Source organism: Pristiophorus japonicus, chromosome 10, assembly GCF_044704955.1.
Source record: "Pristiophorus japonicus isolate sPriJap1 chromosome 10, sPriJap1.hap1, whole genome shotgun sequence".
NCBI lineage: Eukaryota > Metazoa > Chordata > Chondrichthyes > Pristiophoridae > Pristiophorus > Pristiophorus japonicus.
The window spans coordinates 49,749,885-49,768,583 of record NC_091986.1 but is presented as its reverse complement, the minus strand read 5'-3'; the positions used below and the strand labels follow the sequence as shown (position 1 = coordinate 49,768,583).

The 18,699-nt window shown below is 50.2% G+C and overlaps 1 protein-coding gene and 1 non-coding gene across 2 annotated transcripts in view; one reads left to right on the top strand and one right to left on the bottom strand.

Annotated features, from left to right (window-relative positions):
- The window catches only part of LOC139274589 (rho guanine nucleotide exchange factor 7-like), a 156,426-nt gene extending 138,652 nt beyond the window's left edge, over nt 1-17,774 (bottom strand). Inside the window, exons 1-2 of the mRNA XM_070891270.1 lie at nt 17,442-17,774; nt 6,166-6,249 (exon numbers count right to left, since the gene is read on the bottom strand). Of these exons, the coding sequence (XP_070747371.1) occupies nt 6,166-6,249; nt 17,442-17,606 (249 nt within the window). The 5' untranslated portion in view covers nt 17,607-17,774. The remainder of the gene's footprint in view (nt 1-6,165; nt 6,250-17,441) is intronic.
- Nucleotides 12,242-12,428, top strand: LOC139275355 (U2 spliceosomal RNA). Its single transcript, XR_011595714.1, has one exon. It is a non-coding gene; the product is annotated as a U2 spliceosomal RNA (small nuclear RNA).
- Nucleotides 17,775-18,699: the final 925 nt, after the last annotated feature.

Genomic DNA, 18,699 nt, shown 5'->3' with positions numbered 1-18,699 from the left:
TGATTTGTTACTGAAAATTTATATTTTCACTGCATAATGCTGAATATATGTTACGCAGCAGAAAATCCAGAAATTAAATAAACCATGTGTTGGCAGGTTGCTCTGTTGACCAGTGTCCCAGGTAAAAACCATTTGTCTTGCATAACTCCTGCTTTTGTTTTCTGTTGGATTGAATAATATCTACTACAAGATCTACTTAAAATAAGTGATGAGATACTCTTAGCAATAGACCTTGTGTTCTGAAACCTGAAGTTCATTCAATTAACAGTACAAAATTGGATTTAAAGAAACCAGATAGGAGAGAAATGTAGTAATGATCTTGGTTGCACAGGTATAAAAAGTTGCAGCATCTTTAAGGCCATGCCCCACCAAAACAGTTTCCATAGCCTCATTAGTTATGGTTACTGGCCTGGTAGACAAATGCACTGCATGGAGGGAGCAGCGTGCAATGGTACACCACTGCAGGGAGCAGCGCATGCTGCTACAGGAGGGCGATGGCTGCAAAGCCAGGTCGCTGTGCGGGCAGACACAGCAGGAGGGGCAAAGGAGCGGCAAGAGTCCGTAGAGAGAAGTGAGGGGACCCAGGAGGGGCGCGAGTCTGGAGCCCAGAAGAGGCGAGGGCCCAGGGGCAGCACGGGCCAGCCCATGCTGCGATATGTGCGCGCGCTCGGTCTGTGCAGCAGAGCTTGTCTCCAGTCATCTTGAATAACCCTTGCCACTGGACCAAGACCTGTCTCTGTCAAGCCCGTGTGATGGCTGGTGTGCAACGGCCACATGTTAAAAAACTCCACACAGACATCTTCCACCCTTCAAGATATAGTTCAGGATCTGGAATATTGGGTCCTTCATTGAAACACCTGTGAACTCATCCCTTTTTGGCGTGGAAGCAAGTCATCCTCGCTTCGAGGGACTGCCTATGATGATGACATACATGGACATTCTCCACTGAGCTACATACATGGCATGCACACCACGGTGAAGAATGACTCCAGTCTAGGAAAGTGAAGTGGACGAGATAAGCAACAACTTGCATTTATACTGCGCATTTAACATAGAAAAATATCCCAAGGCATTACACAGGAGCAATTATCAGTCAATAATTGACATCGAGCCATGGGGAGTGATAGCAGAATGGGGGACTATAAGCTTGGTCAAAGATGAAGGTTTTAAGGCCTTAAAGGAGCAGCAGGACGTGGAGAAAAGGAGGGAACTCCAGGGCTTCGGGCAAGATTTTTAAAAAGGCAAATGGAATTCAGGGTTTTACACATAAGGCACTGATAGTAGTGCCATTGGATACATCCATCCCAGAGGGCAGACGGGGCCTCAGTTTAACGTTTCATCTGAAAGATGCCACCTCCGACAGTGCAGTACTCCCTCAGCATTGCCCCACCTACAGTGCAGCTTTCCATCAGTACTGCCCCTCCGACAGTGCAGCGTTCCATCAGCATGCCCCTCCGACAGTGCAGCACGCCCTCAGTACTGCCCCTCCGACAGTACAGCGCTCCCTCAGTACTGCCCCTCCGACAGTACAGCGCTCCCTCAGTACTGCCCCTCCGACAGTGCAGCACGCCCTCAGTACTGCCCCTCCGACAGTGCAGCGCGCCCTCAGTCCTGCTCCTCCGACAGTGCTGTGCTCCCTCAGTACTGCCCCTCCTTCAGTGCAGCACTCCCTCAGTACTGCCCCTCCTTCAGTGCTGCGCTCCCTCAGTACTGCCCCTCCGACAGCACAGCGCGCCCTCAGTACTGCCCCTCCGACAGTGCAGCGCGCCCTCAGTACTGCACTGCAAGTGTCTGCCTGAAATTTGTGCTCAAGTCTCTGGAGTGAGACTTGACCCCATGATCTTCTGACTCAGAGGCGAGAGTGCTACACCCTGAGCCACGGCTGACAAATGAAATAGTTAACTTGGTCCATTTGTTACAAATTATTCATCCAATCAAAACAGCCCTGTAATAACTTCAGAATTTGTATTGAAACAATAATTATGAGAAATGGAGATGTATTACTGCCTTGTAGCACACTGCTACTTGTTACTCCTATTATAGAGGTTTAGAGATTACAGGTTCAATAAAGCCTCGTTTGCTGGCCCATTTCATTACTAATAGTTCCAGGTTCCAATGCTCATTTGAAAATTCATTCTCGGGATGTGGGCTTGCCCGTCCCTAGTTGCCCCAATAGCGGTTTGATACAGAGTGTCTGCGTGGAACACTTAAGAGGGCAGTTAAGAATCAACGATATCAGTGAGGTACTAAAGTCATATATAGGCCCAAACCGGGTAAGGACTGCAGGTTTCCTTCCCTAATGAACTGGTTGGGTTTTTACAACAATCTGACAGATTCTCAGTCACTTTTACTAAGACCAGATTTTTAAAACTGTATTCAAATTCTCAAACTGCCCGCAGTGGGATTCTGCACTGGGATTGGGTGAAGAGACGCTGGCCAGGAGCTGGACTTCATGGAGAAACTTAGGGCTTGGGTCATCTCTCCTTTAGGGGAAAGGAGAGAGGGGGAGAGGGGGGGGGAGAGAGAGAGAGAGAGAGAGAGAGAGAGAGAGAGAGAGAGAGAGAGAGAGAGAGAGAGAGAGACAGAAAGAGAAGATTTGGGTCATCGATCTTTCAAGGGAAAGGAGAGAGAGACAAACAGAAAGAGAAAGGAGATAGAGAGTGTGGGAAAGACTTAGCATGTGAGTGAGTGGGAAGAGAAGCCATTGCAGGTGATTCTCTGACTACAATTCAATAAATAAGAATGGAACAGACGAGTGCAGTCCCACCCAGCTAAACAGGAGAGGCGTTAAGGAGGATAGTGTGGTTAACCGTGTCACAGGTCATGAAGGATGAGGAGGGATAGTTTACCATGATCACAGTCACATAGGATGTCATTTGTGACTTTGATAAGGGCTGTTTCGGTACTGTGGCAGGGGCAGAAACCTAACTGGAGGGACTCAAACATGGTGTTCTGGGAAAGGTGGGCACAGATTTGGGAGTCAGCAACATGTTCAAGGGCTTTGGAGAGGAAAAAGAGGTTGAAAATGGGGCGGTAAGTGTGCAAGGATATAGAGGTCAAGGGCGAGTCTTCTGAGGGTGGGGGGGTGTGATGAGGGCAGATGTGAAAGGAGTTGCACGGGGTTAAGTCAATGCAAGTTTATAACTGATTAATGTCAGAATATTCAATTTAATGTCTCTCACTCCAGTAGATTGTCTGTTGTTGTACATGTCGAGTAGAATCCAACAGGTAGAAAGTTCAACCATCAGGAAACACTGAACAGGCTAGCACTCTTTTCCCTGTGGAAGAGAAAGCTGGGGAGTGACCCGAGGTCTTTAAAATTATGAAGGGGTTTGATAGGGTAGACGTGGAGAAGATATTTCCACTTGTGGGGGAGACCAACATTAGAGGCCATAAATACAATGCAATAGGGAATTCAGGAGAAATTTCTTTACCCAGAGAGTGGTGAGAATGTGGAACTCACTGCCAGAGTGGTCGAGGCAGATAATATAGATGCATTTAAGGGGAAGTTAGATAAACACATGAGGGAGAAAGGAATAGAAAGTTATGCAGATAGGGTGAGATGGAGAGGGGTGGTAGGAGGCTGGTGTAGAACATAAATACCGCAACGACCAGCTTCTGAACAGGCAGCTCAGTAATTTTGGCCTGGTTAAGTCCAGATTACAAAAAGGATTTTGTTTTCATTTATCCGAAGACCGTTAAAAAAAAAGGACTTTCATTTCTACAGCACAATTTGGGCCGGATTTGCGAGAAGTTTGCGGCTGGGTTTTCACCGCGATTTGACCCTCCGCGGCGAAAACCCGGTCGCGATCCTTGGGTACCTGTTTGCAGCGGCGCTTCCAAGTACCACCGGGGAGAGGTGCGCCGACACACAACGATGTGGATTGCGTTTGTGTCGGATTTTTGGCTCTCTCCCGACCCGTACGCCACGCCCAGAATAGCGACAGGTGCAACCCTGCCAGCAGCAGTAAGAAAGAAAACCTGCAAAAAAAGTAAGTTTAGGTTAATATTTTTAACCTTTTTTTCAGCGATTTGATAGTTAAGGGTCTTGTCAATGTTTTTGGAATGTTTCTTCTTCCCCCCCCTCCTGCTCCCCACCCACTCCCAAGGCCTCTCTCGTAGCGCTCCCTGCCCCAGATTAAATTTGGCAAAAAATGCTTGTGCAACGACACCCTTACCGATGCAGACGTAAGGGCCGAAAGTAAAAACGTTAAGTTTCACATATCGCTGCCGTTTTCGCCGAAAACCGAAAATCCAGCCCGATACATCCACAGGATGTCCCAAAGCGCTTCACAGCGAATGAATTACTTTTGAAGTACAACCACTTTCTAATGCAGGGCAACACAGCAGCCATATCACGCACAGCAAGATCCCTCAAACAGGACAGGAGGTGAATGAGCAGGCAACGTGCTGGTTGAGGGGTGTGGTTGTTTCCCACCACTGCTGGAAGTGACTTTGGCAATGACTTGCAGCCAAGGTGCTGCGAGAAGCAGTGCTTGGAACAATTGCTTCCAATTTTATCTTTTCAATGATGTTACTGTCGTCACCTCAGTAGCCCCTTGTGGTAAAACATTCCCTGTTCCAATAACACTCGGTGTGAAAACATTTCTTCGAATGTTCCCCCCTTCATGACCATCCTGTGCCTGCCCAATCTTGGACCAATGATCCGCTAGGTACTGATAATGATAGAGAGATAATACATTGAGATAATATTTCCACCACAATCTGCCAGAGGCCTTTCCCCAGTTGTCAGCATTTCTTTTCCCCCTCTCGCAGTTCCAACAAATTGACTAATTCCGACACCACTGATTCAGCTCAGTAATTTCATCAAAATATATAGCAAATGATTAACCATTATTAGTAGCTGACACAGCCCAACTGAAAGGTTAAATGTTAACAAAACCGAAGTGACCACCCAACTATTAAATTTATTAAATAAAATATAACTTATTCATCAACTGCATATCTTCAAAATGCACGATTCAAATAGGTTTCAGCAGCCACAGTACCACATCAAAGCTCTCTCCCCCTTTAAGACCACCTCTTTGACCAAGTATTTGGAAGCCGTTCCTGAAATGTCCTTCTTTGGCTTGGTGCCCAAAGTAGCCAGATTCCCTCGGTGTGAAGCACCTTGGGACATTTTATAGTGTTAAAGGCACTATATAAATGCAAGTTGTTGTTTCAAAGTACACTGTCCATTCAAATCCCAAGCAGCACGTCACAGTAACCGAGCAAAACTTGTTCCTTAAAAACAGCAGCAATATTTCAATGTCTGTGAAATTAGAAATGTTGCATCAAAGGATTCAGAATGCTACAATTAACATACACCTTACAAAGTGACACTACGAACTTCTCAGCTCCTTTCTCACACAACCCAGTATCATCTGGGTCAGAAAACAATCGATGTAGCCATCACTGCACAACAACAACTGCCATTTATATAGCGCCTTTAACGTAGTAAAACGTCCCATGGTGTTTCACAGGATCATAATGAGACACAGAAATGAACATCCAGCAACATAAGGAGATATTAGGACAGATGACCAAAAGCTTGGTCAAAGAGGTAGGTTTTATGGAGGGACTTAAAACACCCCACCTGCCTTGCTCCGGAATTATCCCCTGCACTTGCTCACTCCAACACCCACCGCTCCCTCTAACCGCCCCCCCCCCACCCCGGCTCTCCCTGGCTCTCTTCTCCATCCCACCCATCACCCCTCCTCACACACTCCAGTTCTGGCCATCTGTCACAGCTCTGCTCTCTCCTCGCATTTGGCCATTAAACTCAGAGTAGCCAGGTTACACCTTAATCAGCTCGATACACTCGGGGAACCGCTCGCAGGCTCGGCCAAGGGCTCGTAAGCTCAGGGAACCTCTCGCACGCTCGGAAAAGAGCTTGCACGCTCAGAGCCGCTGGCACGCTTGGGGAAGGGCTTGCACACTCAACCAGGGGCTTGCACCCACAGGGAGCCGCTTGCACACTCGCGGATGGGATTGCACGCTCAGAGAACCGCTTGCACACTCGGCCAAGGGCTCGCACACTCGGGGAGCCGCTCGCACGTTCGGGGAAAGCGCTCGCACGTTCGGGGAAAGCGCTCGCACGTTCGGGGAAAGCGCTCGCACGTTCGGGGAAAGCGCTCGCACGTTCTGAGACCCTTTCACACTCACCTCCACGCGAAGCGTCCCGCAGCCTTTCAGAAACTCTTTAATGTTGTTCAGACATTCCACTTCTGATTTGGGTTCCTGGTGTATCTATGGAATGAAACACGAGGATAAAATTAAACCACAAACCGTGACTCCCAATGTTAGGCAATGTTAGAGGCAGAAACCTCCATCGCATTTAAAAAGTTCTTGAATAAGCTCTTGAAGTGCAGTAACCTACTGCGCTACGGGCCAAGAGCTGGAAAGTGGGATAAGGCTGGATAGCTCTTTGGCTGGCAGAATCGATGGGCCAAATGGCCTCCTTCTGTGCCATAAATTTCTATGATTCTATAATACAGAGATCGGAAGGGGCGAGGCCATAGAAGCACCAACTCTGGAAAGACGAAAGTCCATCTCCATCTAGTAAAAGGCTCATGTTTTGGCCGTGTGTCCTTCACAAACCCCTAAATCAGGTGGCAACTGACCTGCTGTGTATATCCAGAGTTTTCTGTTAAACGTGGGTTTAGATTTCAATACTCCAGAGCCGTTGCCCATGACAGTGAAGCACTCCTGTGGTTCAGGACATTTTTATTCCATTAACTGGACAAGTAAGGGGAACGATATCCTGATGAATAATTTTGGAAAGCTAGAAAGATGCGGTTAAATAATCTGCACTGGGCAGCAAGGAGCTCGCTGCACAGAGATCGGGAGAGGAGCAGAGACCGTCCCACAACTTCATATCTGGCACAGAAGGTTCCAGAGACAGCTGTCCACCCAGTATACAACACGTGGATTTGAAGTGCCGTACACATGGGTACAAATGCTGTACACATACTGTTCTCTCAACATAATATATGCCTGTTTGCTGTCAAAATACATGCCTTTTGGGAACAGTACATGTTTATGCAAGAACAGGAGGAGGCCATTCAACCCCTCCAGGCCTGTCCCACCATTTCACCAATGTTACTGATATGCTTTTAGCTTGATTCCCTATTGAAAGATACCGTGGTTGTTCATTTTGATACTTTTACTTCAGAAATTAAAAAAAACAGAAAATACTGAAAATCTGCGACAGGTGATCACAAAAGGAATTTAAAAAGTTAGGACAAAAGCACCTAACAGGGAGGCTTGTTAGAATATAGAATGAATTCTCTGATAAAAACTGCAATTGAAGCAGATCCATAAATTATTTTTAAAAGTGATTTATAGAGATGAGTCAGAAGGTTGTGGGTTTGAGAGCGGGGGGCAGACCCCGGCCCGGGAGCTGGGGGGGTGGGGGGGTGTGGGGGGGGGGGGGGGGCAGACCCCGGCCCGGGAGCGGGGGGGCAGACCCTGCTCGGGAGCGGGGGACAGACCCTGCCCGGGAGCGTGGGACAGACCCTGCCCGGGAGCGTGGGACAGACCCTGCCCGGGAGCGTGGGACAGACCCTGCCCGGGAGCGTGGGACAGACCCTGCCCGGGAGCGTGGGAGAGAGAGCAGGTGGTGATTCCAGCCAGTGTCCTGTGCTGCACTGCAGCCTTGCGACTTGGGCCTCCCGGCTGGACCTCCTGCGGCGAATGTGAAACATTCTGCCCGGGGCTGGCATCGAACCGGCCGAAGGGATTCTGCGTCCGGCGCTGAACCAGCCGAAGGGACTCAATTTTTTTAACTTTTAACCAACTTTTAAACTTCTTAAACAATTCGGGAAAACTCTTAAATTTTTCATCAACTTGGAGAACTTTTATCTCTTTTTTTAATAACTTTTAAACAACTTGATTAACATTTTAGACTTTTTTTTTATAAATCAACTTTATCAATTTTATCTATTTATTAAACCTTCAATCAACCTGTGTAATTCGGAAATATTTTTAAACTCAAACTTGTAAAACAACTTTGAAACCTTTGGGGAAATTTTTAACCTTGGAAGAAACTTTGCAAAGCATCCCTCGGAACCCCTGCGGACAGCTGACCTTCCCAATGCCCGACTCCCAGCCAAGCCTCAGGCCATCTACCAGCCGGGTCTCCAGTCGTCTTCGACCCCCTTGCCACTGAACCAAGACCTTGTTCAGCTAAGCCTGTGTGGTTGCCGGTGTGCAATGGCCACCCCAAGTTAAAAGAACTCAGGAACAGGCATCTTCCACTTCGTCAGTATGAAGTTCGCGACCTGGAACATCAGGACCCTCATGGACAACTCCAATAGCAACAGACCGGAATGCCGCACCACCATAGTTGCCCGGGAACAGACGTTTTGACATTGACATCGGCGCTCTTAGTGAGACCCGGCGGGCAGCGGAAGGCCAGCTCAAGGAAAGGGAAACCAGAGGAAGAACGCCACCTTCACTGAGTCGGCTTCGCCATCAAAAATGAATGGGTCGACCGCCTCAAAGACTCCCCCTGTGGGGTTAACGAACGCCTCGTGACTCTTCGTATTACCCTATCCCGGAACCAATGCGCCACAGTCATCAGTGCATACGCTTCTACACTCGATACAATGGATGAGGCTAAAGAGGGTTTTTATTCCAACCTCGAGACAGCCCTGTCCCGCGTCCCCACGGGCGACAAATTGATCCTCCTGGGTGACTTTGATGCCAGGGTCGACAAAGACACAGCCCTCTGGGGAGGCGTGACTGGCAGAGAGGGCATAGGGAAAGCCAACTCCAGCAGGACCTAACTCCTGACAAAATGTCTAGAACATGAACTCCTCATCACCAACACCCTGTTCCGCCAGAAGGACAAATACAAGGTATCGTAGCAACACTCTCGCTCCAAACACTGGCACCTGCTTGACTATGTCATCGTCCGAGCCAGGGATCGCAAGGAGGTGCGCATCACCCACGCCATGACAGGAGCTGACGACTGCTGGACGGACCACCGCCTAATCTGATCCATCATCGATATAAGCATAGATCCAAAGCAGAGGGGACAGCAGAAGCAGTGCCACAAAAAAGTTAATGCCGGGGCACTTAGAGACCCAGCTAAGAGAGCCCTATACAGCCAGCGCCTCACAGCTAACCTGGCGTGCCTTGATGACCCTGAGATGCTGAATGCCCATAGCGCTTGGTCTGCCCTCCAGGTCTCTATAACCAGTGAATGTGAAGAGACACTTGGTTACTCAACCAGAAAACACCAGGACTGGTTTGATGAAAATGATCAGCAGATTCAAGAACTAATAGATCGTAAGTGCAGAGCGTTTCTGAGCCTCAAGCAACAACCCAACTCAGGAGCTGCAAAGCTCACGGCTGAGGTCCAACAAAAAACCCAGGACCTAAAGAATAGGTGGTGGATGGAGAAAGCACAGGAGATACAACAACTGGCCGACAGCCACGATATGCGAGGAATCTTCATTGCAGTCAAGGCCACCTACGGTCCAAACTCCCAAGGCCCCACCCCACTCCTGGCCAAGAATGGGGAAACACTCATCAAGGACACCGAGGCTGTCAGGGCCCGATGGAAGGAGTACTTTGAAGATCTCCTCAATCGAGACTTTGCCTTTGACTCACGTGTTCTCAACTCCATCCCGCAGCATGCGACCCACCACCAACTCAGTGAAACTCCAACGCTGCATGAGATAGGTAAAGCCATAAAACAGCTCAAGAATAACAAGGCTACGGGTGCGGATGGAATCCCTGCTGAGGCGCTAAGGTATGGCGGAGAGGCGCTGTTGGCACGGATACATGACCTCCTCTCTCTCATCTGGAGGGAGGAGAGCATGCCGGGAGATCTCAGAGACGCAGTGATTGTGACCATCTTTAAAAAGGGGGATAAATCCGACTGCGGCAACTACAGGGGAATCTCTGTTATCAGCCACTGGGAAGGTTGTCGCTAGAGTCCTCCTCAACCGTCTTCTCCCTGTGGCCGAGGAGCTCCTCCTGGAATCACAGTACGGATTTCGTCCCCTCCGGGCAACAATGGACATGATCTTTGCAGCGCGATGGCTGCAGGAAAAATGCAGGGAGCAGCACCAGCCCTTATACATGGCCTTTTTCGATCTTACAAAGGCCTTTGACACTGTCAGCTGTGAGGGCTTATGGAGCGTCCTCCTCCATTTTGGATGCCCCCAAAGGTCTGTCAACATCCTTCGCCTGCTCCACCACGACATGCAGGCCGTGATCCTTACCAGTGGTTCTAATACAGACCTAATCCACGTCCGGATCGGGGTCAAACAAGGCTGCATCATCGCTCCAACTCTCTTCGCAATCTTCCTCACTCCATGCTCCACCTTACAGTCAACAAGCTCCCCGCTGGAGTGGAGCTAAACTACAGAACCAGTGGGAAGCTGTTTAATCTACGCCGCCTCCAGGCCAGGTCCAAGACCACCCCAACCTCTGTCGTCAAGCTACAGTACACGGACGATGCCTGCGTCTGCGCACATTCAGAGGCTGAACTCCAGAATATAGTCGATGTATTCACCGAGGCATACGAAAGCATGGGCCTTACACTTAACATCCATAAGACAAAGGTCCTCCACCAGCCTGTCCTCGCTTACAGCACTGCCCCCCAGTCATCAAGATTCATGGTGCTGCCCTCAACAACTTGGACCACTTCCCATATCTCAGGAGCCTCTTATCAACAAAGGTAGACATTGATGCGGAGATTCAACATCACCTCCAGTGCGCCAGTGCAACCTTTGGCCACCTGAGGAAAAGTGTGTTCGAAAACCAGGCCCTCAAACCTACCACCAAGCTCATGGTCTCCAGGGCTGTAGTAATACCCGCCCTTCTGTATAGATCAGAGGCATGGTCGACGTACAGAAGACACCTCAAGTCGCTGGAGGTATATCACCAATGATGTCTCCGCAAGATCCTGTATATCCCCTGGGAGGTCAGACGCACCAACATCAGTGTCTTCGCCCAGGCTAACATCCCCAGCATTGAAGCACTGACCACACTCGATCAGCTTCACTGGGCAGGCCACTTAGTTCGCATACCAGACACGAGACTCCCTTAGCAATTGCTCTATGCGGAACTCCTTCACGGCAAATGAGCTAAAGGTGGGCACTGGAAACATTACAAGGACACCCACAAAGCCTCCCTAGCGATGTGCGACATCACCACTGACACCTGGGAGACCCTGGCCGAAGACCGCCCGAGGTGGAGAAAGTGCATCCGGGAGGGCATTGAGTTCTTCGAATCTCAACGCTGCGAGCGTGAAGAGGTCAGATGCAGGCAACGGAAGGAGCATGTGGTAAATCAGTGACACCCCGCCCTTCCCCCGATGAATATCTGTCCTACCTGTGACACGGTCTGTGGCTCTCGTGTTGGACTGTTCAGCCACCAAAGGACTCACTTTAGGAGTGGAAGCAAGTCTTCCTCGATTTCGAGGGACTGCCTATGATGATGACCAGCTTCTTCTGTATCTTAGCGACAAACGCAGAGGGAGGGGTCAAAGTGACCAGCCGGTACCACAGCATAGTGGCCACCAGCTGGTTTATGACTAGCGCTCGACCTCTGTAGGACAGCACTCGGAGACTTTGGCCTCCAGCTCTTGCCAGTTCGCCAGCCAGGCTTCCTTGTAGGTAGACTCCCAGATAGAGGAGATGGGTTGTGCTCCAGGCAAAAGGACTGAACTCCTCTGGCAGGGAGTCCACCCTGTCGAACGTCTTCTCCTGGTCTAGGGAAAGGAAGGCGACCGACAGACCAGTCTCCTGGGCATCCCGAGAATGAATAAAAGCCCCCCACTTTCTGATAGAAGCAGCAGCAGACTATAAACACGTCACGTGGCGAGAGGTACACTAACTAGAGAACAGACCTTTGCACAGCTGTCTCCTTCAAAGGACAGCCCAGTGAACACAGGGCTCACGATTCAGTCAGTCAGTAACCTTAGCGACATACATAACGACATGAGCAGACTGCACACCGGAAGAGCTCAGGGGAAATAGTGCAATCTGTGCACATCTCAGTCATTGAGAGAAGCCAACAATCACATGACGGTTGTACAGAAGATGAAGGGCTGATCTAATCAAGGTGTTGATGATTAAAGGAGTTGATAGGATAGATAGAGATAAACTATTTCCTCTGGTGGGAGAGTCCAGAACAAGGGAGCATAAACTTAAAATTAGAGCCAGGCCGTTCAGGGGTGATGTCAGGAAGCACTTCTTCACACACAGGGCAGTGGGAAATCTGGAACTCTCTCCCCCAAAAAGCTGTTGAGGCTGGGGATCAATTTTAAATCTGTTCTTATCAGTTTAATATCCCCTATGGGGACATGATATTGAATTGATTTTTGGACAGGGAGCTGGATCAGGGGCATGCCCCGTCCACTCCATGCACCGACCTGGTATTGCAATATTTCCAGGAACGGTGCAACTTCGCCTCTCGGCCTTTTGGCCTAAGATCAAACACATTGGCGCAAAGTGATCTTTGGCGTTAGAGTTGATCTGGAATGAAATTGGATTAAAAATAAATAAATAAATAAAATATAAACAAATTTTAAAAATCAATTTTAAAATTTCAAAACGGAGACCGATAGATTTTTATTAAGCAAGAATATTAAAGTGTTACGGAACCAAGACGGTTAAGATACAGATGAACCATGATCAAATTTAATGATGGGACAGGCCCCTGGCCTCCCTCTGTTCCTTTGTAATAGGCTGAGGGGCTGAACGGCCTCCTCCTGTCCTATGTATGTGTATCCACACAACATGTTGTCAGCACAGGACTTCTCAATGTTGAAGGACTTTCCAAACAAGAACAAAGCATTCATGTATACCACAGCCACCATCACTTTTAGCCCCTCCCTCAGTCCCTCGTGTCCCACCATTTACAGTCTCACTATTTCTTTTCATCTCTAACATATAAAGAAGATAAATGCTATATCCCATAGTGTGTCAGAAAAATCCAGCCACCAGACACCCCAAAGTGCTTCACAGCCAAAGAAGTAATTTTGAAATGCAGTCACTGTTGTAATGTAGAAAATACGGCAGCCAATTTGCGCACTGCAAGATCCCACAAACAGCAATGAGATAAATGACCAGCTAATCTTTTTTAAGTGATGTTGGTTGAAGGATAAATATTGGCCAGGGCAAGGTGTCACTTAATCAAATAGACGGCACTTTAAAATAGAACAGTAACGAGCGGCCAATGGCCATTTTAGTGAGACGCTGTGTTACACGACTGATTCAGTGCACAATTCCAGCATCCAATGTAACTTATAGAATAGTACAGCACAGGAGACCATTCAGCCCATCAAGTCTGCACCAGCTCTTTCAATTAGTCCCACCCCCCTGCTCTTTCCTCATATCCCTGCAATTTTTCTGCATCACATATTTATCCAATTTCCTTTTGAAAATTACTAATGTACCTTCAGAATATCTCAAGTCACTGGAGATATATCACCAACGATGTCTCCACAAGATCCTGCAAATCCCCTGGGAGGACGGGAGGACAGACGCACCAACATCAGTGTCCTCGTCCAGGCCAACATCCCCAGCATTGAAGCACTGACCACACTCGATCAGTTTGGCTGGGCAGGCCACATGGTTCGCATGCCAGACTCGAGACTCCCTATGCAAATGCTTTAAGTGGAGCTCCTTCACGGCAAACGAGCCAAAGGTGGGCAGCGGAAACGTTAAAAGGACACCCTCAAAGCCTCCCTGGTAAAGTGTGACATCACCACTGACACCTGGGAGTCCCTGGCCGAAGACCGCCCTATGTGGAGAAAGTGCATCTGGGAGGGCGTTGAGCTCTTCGAATCTCAACACCGAGAATGTGAAGAGATCAAGCGCAGGCAACGGTAGGAGCGTGCGGCAAACCAGTCCCACCCACCCCTTCCCTCGACAAATATCTGTTCCACCTGTGACAGAGTCTGTGGCTCTCATATTGGACTGTTCAGCCACCAAAGAATTCACTTCAGGAATGGAAGCAAGTCTTCCTCGATTCCGAGGGACTGCCTATAATGATGATGAATACTATTTGTAGCAGAAATCATTTGTGTCTTAATAGTAAACACCATATACAACTTGTTGATAACTAACACTTAACTGAACATCTTATAACTTGAAATACTATTCCGTGCCTGTGTTGACCTCCTGAACATATCTACCCAAACCTGGTTGTAAGGACCACGCTTCCCCTCATACCTATAGAACTATACAATCGTAAAAGTGTACATCACGGAAGGAGGTCATTTTGGCCCATCGTGTCCATGCCGGCCAACAAGAGGCTATCCAGCCGAATCCCACTTTTCAGCTCTCGGTCCGTAGCCCTGCAGGTTACAGCACTTCAAGTGCACATCCAAGTACTTTTTAAATGTGGTGAGGGTTTCTGCCTCTACCACCCTTTCAGGCAGTGAGTTCCAGACCCCACAACCCTCTGCGACCAGCAATTTCCCCTCAAAATCGCCTCTAAACCTCCTACCAATTACTTTAAATTTATGCCCCCTAGCTGTTGACCCCTCTGCTAAGGGAAATAGGCCCTTTCTACCCACTATATCTAGGCCTCTCATAATTTTATACACCTCAATGAGGTCTCCCCTCAGCCTCCTCTTTTCCAATAAAAACAAACCCAGCCTATCTAATCTGTCCTCATAGTTTAGATTCTCCACTCCCGGCAAAATCCTCGTAAAGGAGAGGCAGCGGGAGATCGAGCAGCATCGGTGAGGCAGCGAGGGGAGGCTTCTAAAAAGGCCCAGCGTGGTGAATTCGGCGAGAGACGTGCTTGTGCAGCTGCAGCAGGGAGAGAAGGCAAAAAAGTAGAAAGAAATTGCAGGTAACGTCACAGCCAAGGGGGTAAGTGATTGGTAAGTAGTTTTTCTTTTTCGTTTCTATAATCAGTAAGCAACCTTTAGCATTGTTGTTGCCAAATTAAGTTAATCTAAGGGTTAAGTCAGGCAGGACAGCTCGGCCACGTGTTATCCTCCTCCTGTACTATGTGGGAAGTCAGGGACTCTTCCGGTGTCCCTGACGACTAAGTGTGCAGGAAGTGTATCCGCCTGCAGCTCCTGCAGCACTGGAGCTGCAGGTGGATTTAGTCTGGAGCGTCCACGATGCTGAGAATGACGTGAATAGCACGTTTAACGAGTTGGTCTCAACGCAGGTAAAGGGAACACAGCCAGATAGTAAATGGGTGACCAGCAAGAGCAGTGGAAGGTAGGTAGTGCAGAAACAGATACACCGCTTTGGGTACTGTTGAGGGGTTGACTCATCAGGGGAGGTCAGCAGCAGCCAGGTTCATGGCACCGTGAGTGGCTCTGCTGCACAAGAGGGCAGGAAAAAGAGTGGGACAGCTATAGTGATAGGGGATTCGATTGTAAGGGGATTAGATAGGCGTTTCTGCGGCTGCAACCGAGACTCCAGGATGACCTCCCTGGTGCAAGGGTCAAGGATGACTCGGAGCGGGTGCAAGACATTCTGAAAAGGGAAGGTGAACAGCCAGTTGTCGTGGTGCATATAGATACCAACGATATACGTAAAAAACGGGATGAGGTCCTACGAGACGAATTTACGGAGCTCGGAGCTAAATTAAAAAGTAGGACCTCAAAAGTAGCAATCTCAGCATTGCTAACAGTGCTACGTGCTAGTCAGAGTAGCAATCGCAGGATAGTTCAGATGAATATGTGGCTTAAGGAGAGGTGCAAGAGGGAGGGATTCAAATTCCTGGGACATGGGAACCGGTTCTTGGGGAGGTGGGACCAGTACAAACCGGACGGTCTGCACCTGAGCAGGACCGGAACCAAAGTCCTCGGGGGAGTGTTTGCTAGTGCTGTTGGGGAGGGGTTAAGCTAATATGGCAGGAGGACAGGAACCTATGCAGGGAGACAGAGGGAAGTAGAATGGGGGCAGAAGCAAAAGATAGAAAGAAAAAAAGTAAAAGTGAAGGACAGAGAAACCTAAGGCAAAAAGCAAAAAGGGCCACATTACAGCAAAATGCTAAAGGGGCAAAGTGTGTTAGAAAGACAAGCCTGAAGGCTCTGTGCCTCAATGCGAGGAGTATTCGGAATAAGGTGGACGAATTAACTGCGCAGATAGCAGTTAACGGATATGATGTAATTGGCATCACGGAGACATGGCTCCAGGGTGACCAAGGCTGGGAACTCAACATCCAGGGGTATTCAACATTTAGGAAGGATAGACAGAATGGAAAAGGAGGTGGTGTGGCGTTGCTGGTTAAAGAGGAAATTAATGCAATAGTAAGAAGGGACATTAGCTTGGATGATGTGGAATCTGAATGCATGGAAAACGCTCGTGGGAGTTGTGCACAGACCACCAAACAGTAGTAGTGAGGTTGGGGACAGCATCAAACAAGAAATTAGGGATGCGTGCAATAAAGGTACAGCAATTATCATGGGCAACTTTAATCTACATATTGATTGGGCTAACCAAACTGGTAGCAATGCGGTGGAGGAGGATTTCCTGGAGTGTATTAGGGATGGTTTTCTAGACCAATATGTTGAAGAACCAACTAGAGAGCTGGCCATCCTAGACTGGGTGATGTATAATGAGAAGGGACTAATTAGCAATCTTGTTGTGCGAGGCCCCTTGGGGAAGAGTGACCATAATATGGTAGAATTCCTTATTAAGATGGAGAGTGACACAGTTAATTCAGAAACTAGGATGCTGAACGTAAGGAAAGGTAACTTTGATGGTATGAGGTGTGAATTGGCTAGAATAGACTGGCAAAGGATACTTAAAGGGTTGACGGTGGATAAGCAATTTAGATGTCAGAATTTATTTTGATTGCCCAAGCAAAATCGATCTATTAATTTTAAATACCCTGGGACTGAGAGACTTTATGTTCCTGTACATATGTTATCTGGCACAATGTAGATCCAAGTGTTATGGATTTTCAGTCAGATTACAAAGGGACAGGTGGAGGCCATTCAGGAAATAGACAATATTACATTGTTACAGACATTGGGCGATGGGGGTCCAGTGACTGGGGGAGGCAGCGTGGTGCCTGGGGGGGGGAAAGAGAGAGGGTGAGAGGGGTAGGAGGACGCGGGGTCGGGGAGGGCACGGGCTTGGGGGCACGGGGGCTCAGGGGTACGGGGGCACGAGCTCAGGGACACGGGGGAGCGCACGCTCAGGTTACAAGGGGGCAGGCTCGGGGGTACGGGAGGCACAGGCTCGGGGGGGTGCGGGCTCGGGGGTACAAGGGCGCGGGCTCGGGGGCACGGGCTCTGGGACACGGGCTCAGGGATAGGGGCACAGGGACACGGGGGGGGCGCGGGCCCGGGGAGGGGGCGCAGGCATGGGGGGCACGGGCTCAGGGGCATGAGGGGCCGCGGGCTCAGGGGCATGAGGGGAGCGCGGGTGTGGGACAGGGTTTGGGGGTGTGTAGTATCCCAGGGATGGGGCGTTTGCGGGCTGTTTGCCGGCCTCACTCACCCGCTCCACGCTGCCCGGCACCAGGCGCTCCAGCAGGCGGCACAGCGCCACTCCATCCCTCAGCGAGCCACGGAGAAAGGCCTCGGGGTCAGACACGGTCTTCTTGGGGGACTCGAGCACCCCCAAGGCGATCAGCCAGGTCACCGTCTGCTCGGCCGCACTCATCCCGGCCAAGCGACTTCACACCCCGGCCCGCACCGAGCCCGGGGCTCCCACCGTCTGTACCGCCTCTCACCCAGCCGGTCACCGCCTTCTATCGCTTCGGTTCCCACAGCCCGACATGGCGGGACCAGCCCGGCAACAATGGAGCGGCCGCTCGCTCCCTGCCCGGCTCCTCCCGCCGCCTCACACCCCGCCCACAGACCCGCCCCCGAATTCCCTCGAATCCCCGCTCTACCCCCCCCCCGCAGAATATCCCTCCCCGCTCCATGTTTTTCCTCCATGTTTCCTCCTCTTCCACGCCCGTATTCCCTCTCTCCCCCACACCCCATATTCCCTCTTTCCCTCCCCCTCATATCCAATCTCCTTCACCGCCATATTCATTCTCCTCCCCCATGTTTTCTCTCCCCTCTTGTTCCCACTCCCACCGCCCCTGCCGTCATATTCCCCCCCATATCCCCTCTCCCATGTTCCCTCACGCACCTCCCCCATATGCTCCTTCATATCCTCTCCTCCCCCCCCCCCATATCCTCTCCTCCCCCCCCCCCCATATCCCCTCCTCCCCCCCCATATCCTCTCCTCCCCCCCATATCCTCTCCCCCCCTCCTCATATCCTCTCCCCCCCTCCTCATATCCTCTCCCCCCCTCCTCATATCCTCTCCCCCCTCCTCATATCCTCTCCCCCCCTCCTCATATCCTCCCCCCCCCCCTCCCCATATCCTCTCTACCCCCCATATCCTCTCCCCCCCCCCCAGATCCTCTCTCCCCCCCCCTCAGATCCTCTCCCCCCCCTCATATCCTCTCCCCCCCCCCTCATATCCTCTCCCCCCCCCCTCATATCCTCTCCCCCCCCCCCTCATATCCTCTCCCCCCCCCCTCATATCCTCTCCCCCCCCCCTCATATCCTCTCCCCCCCCCCCTCATATCCTCTCCCCCCCCCTCATATCCTCTCTCCCCCCCCATATCCTCTCTTCCCCCCCCCATATCCTCTCTTCCCCCCCCCATATCCTCTCTTCCCCCCCCCATATCCTCTCTTCCCCCCCCCATATCCTCGCTCTCCCCCCCATATCCTCTCTCCCCCCCCATATCCTCTCTCCCC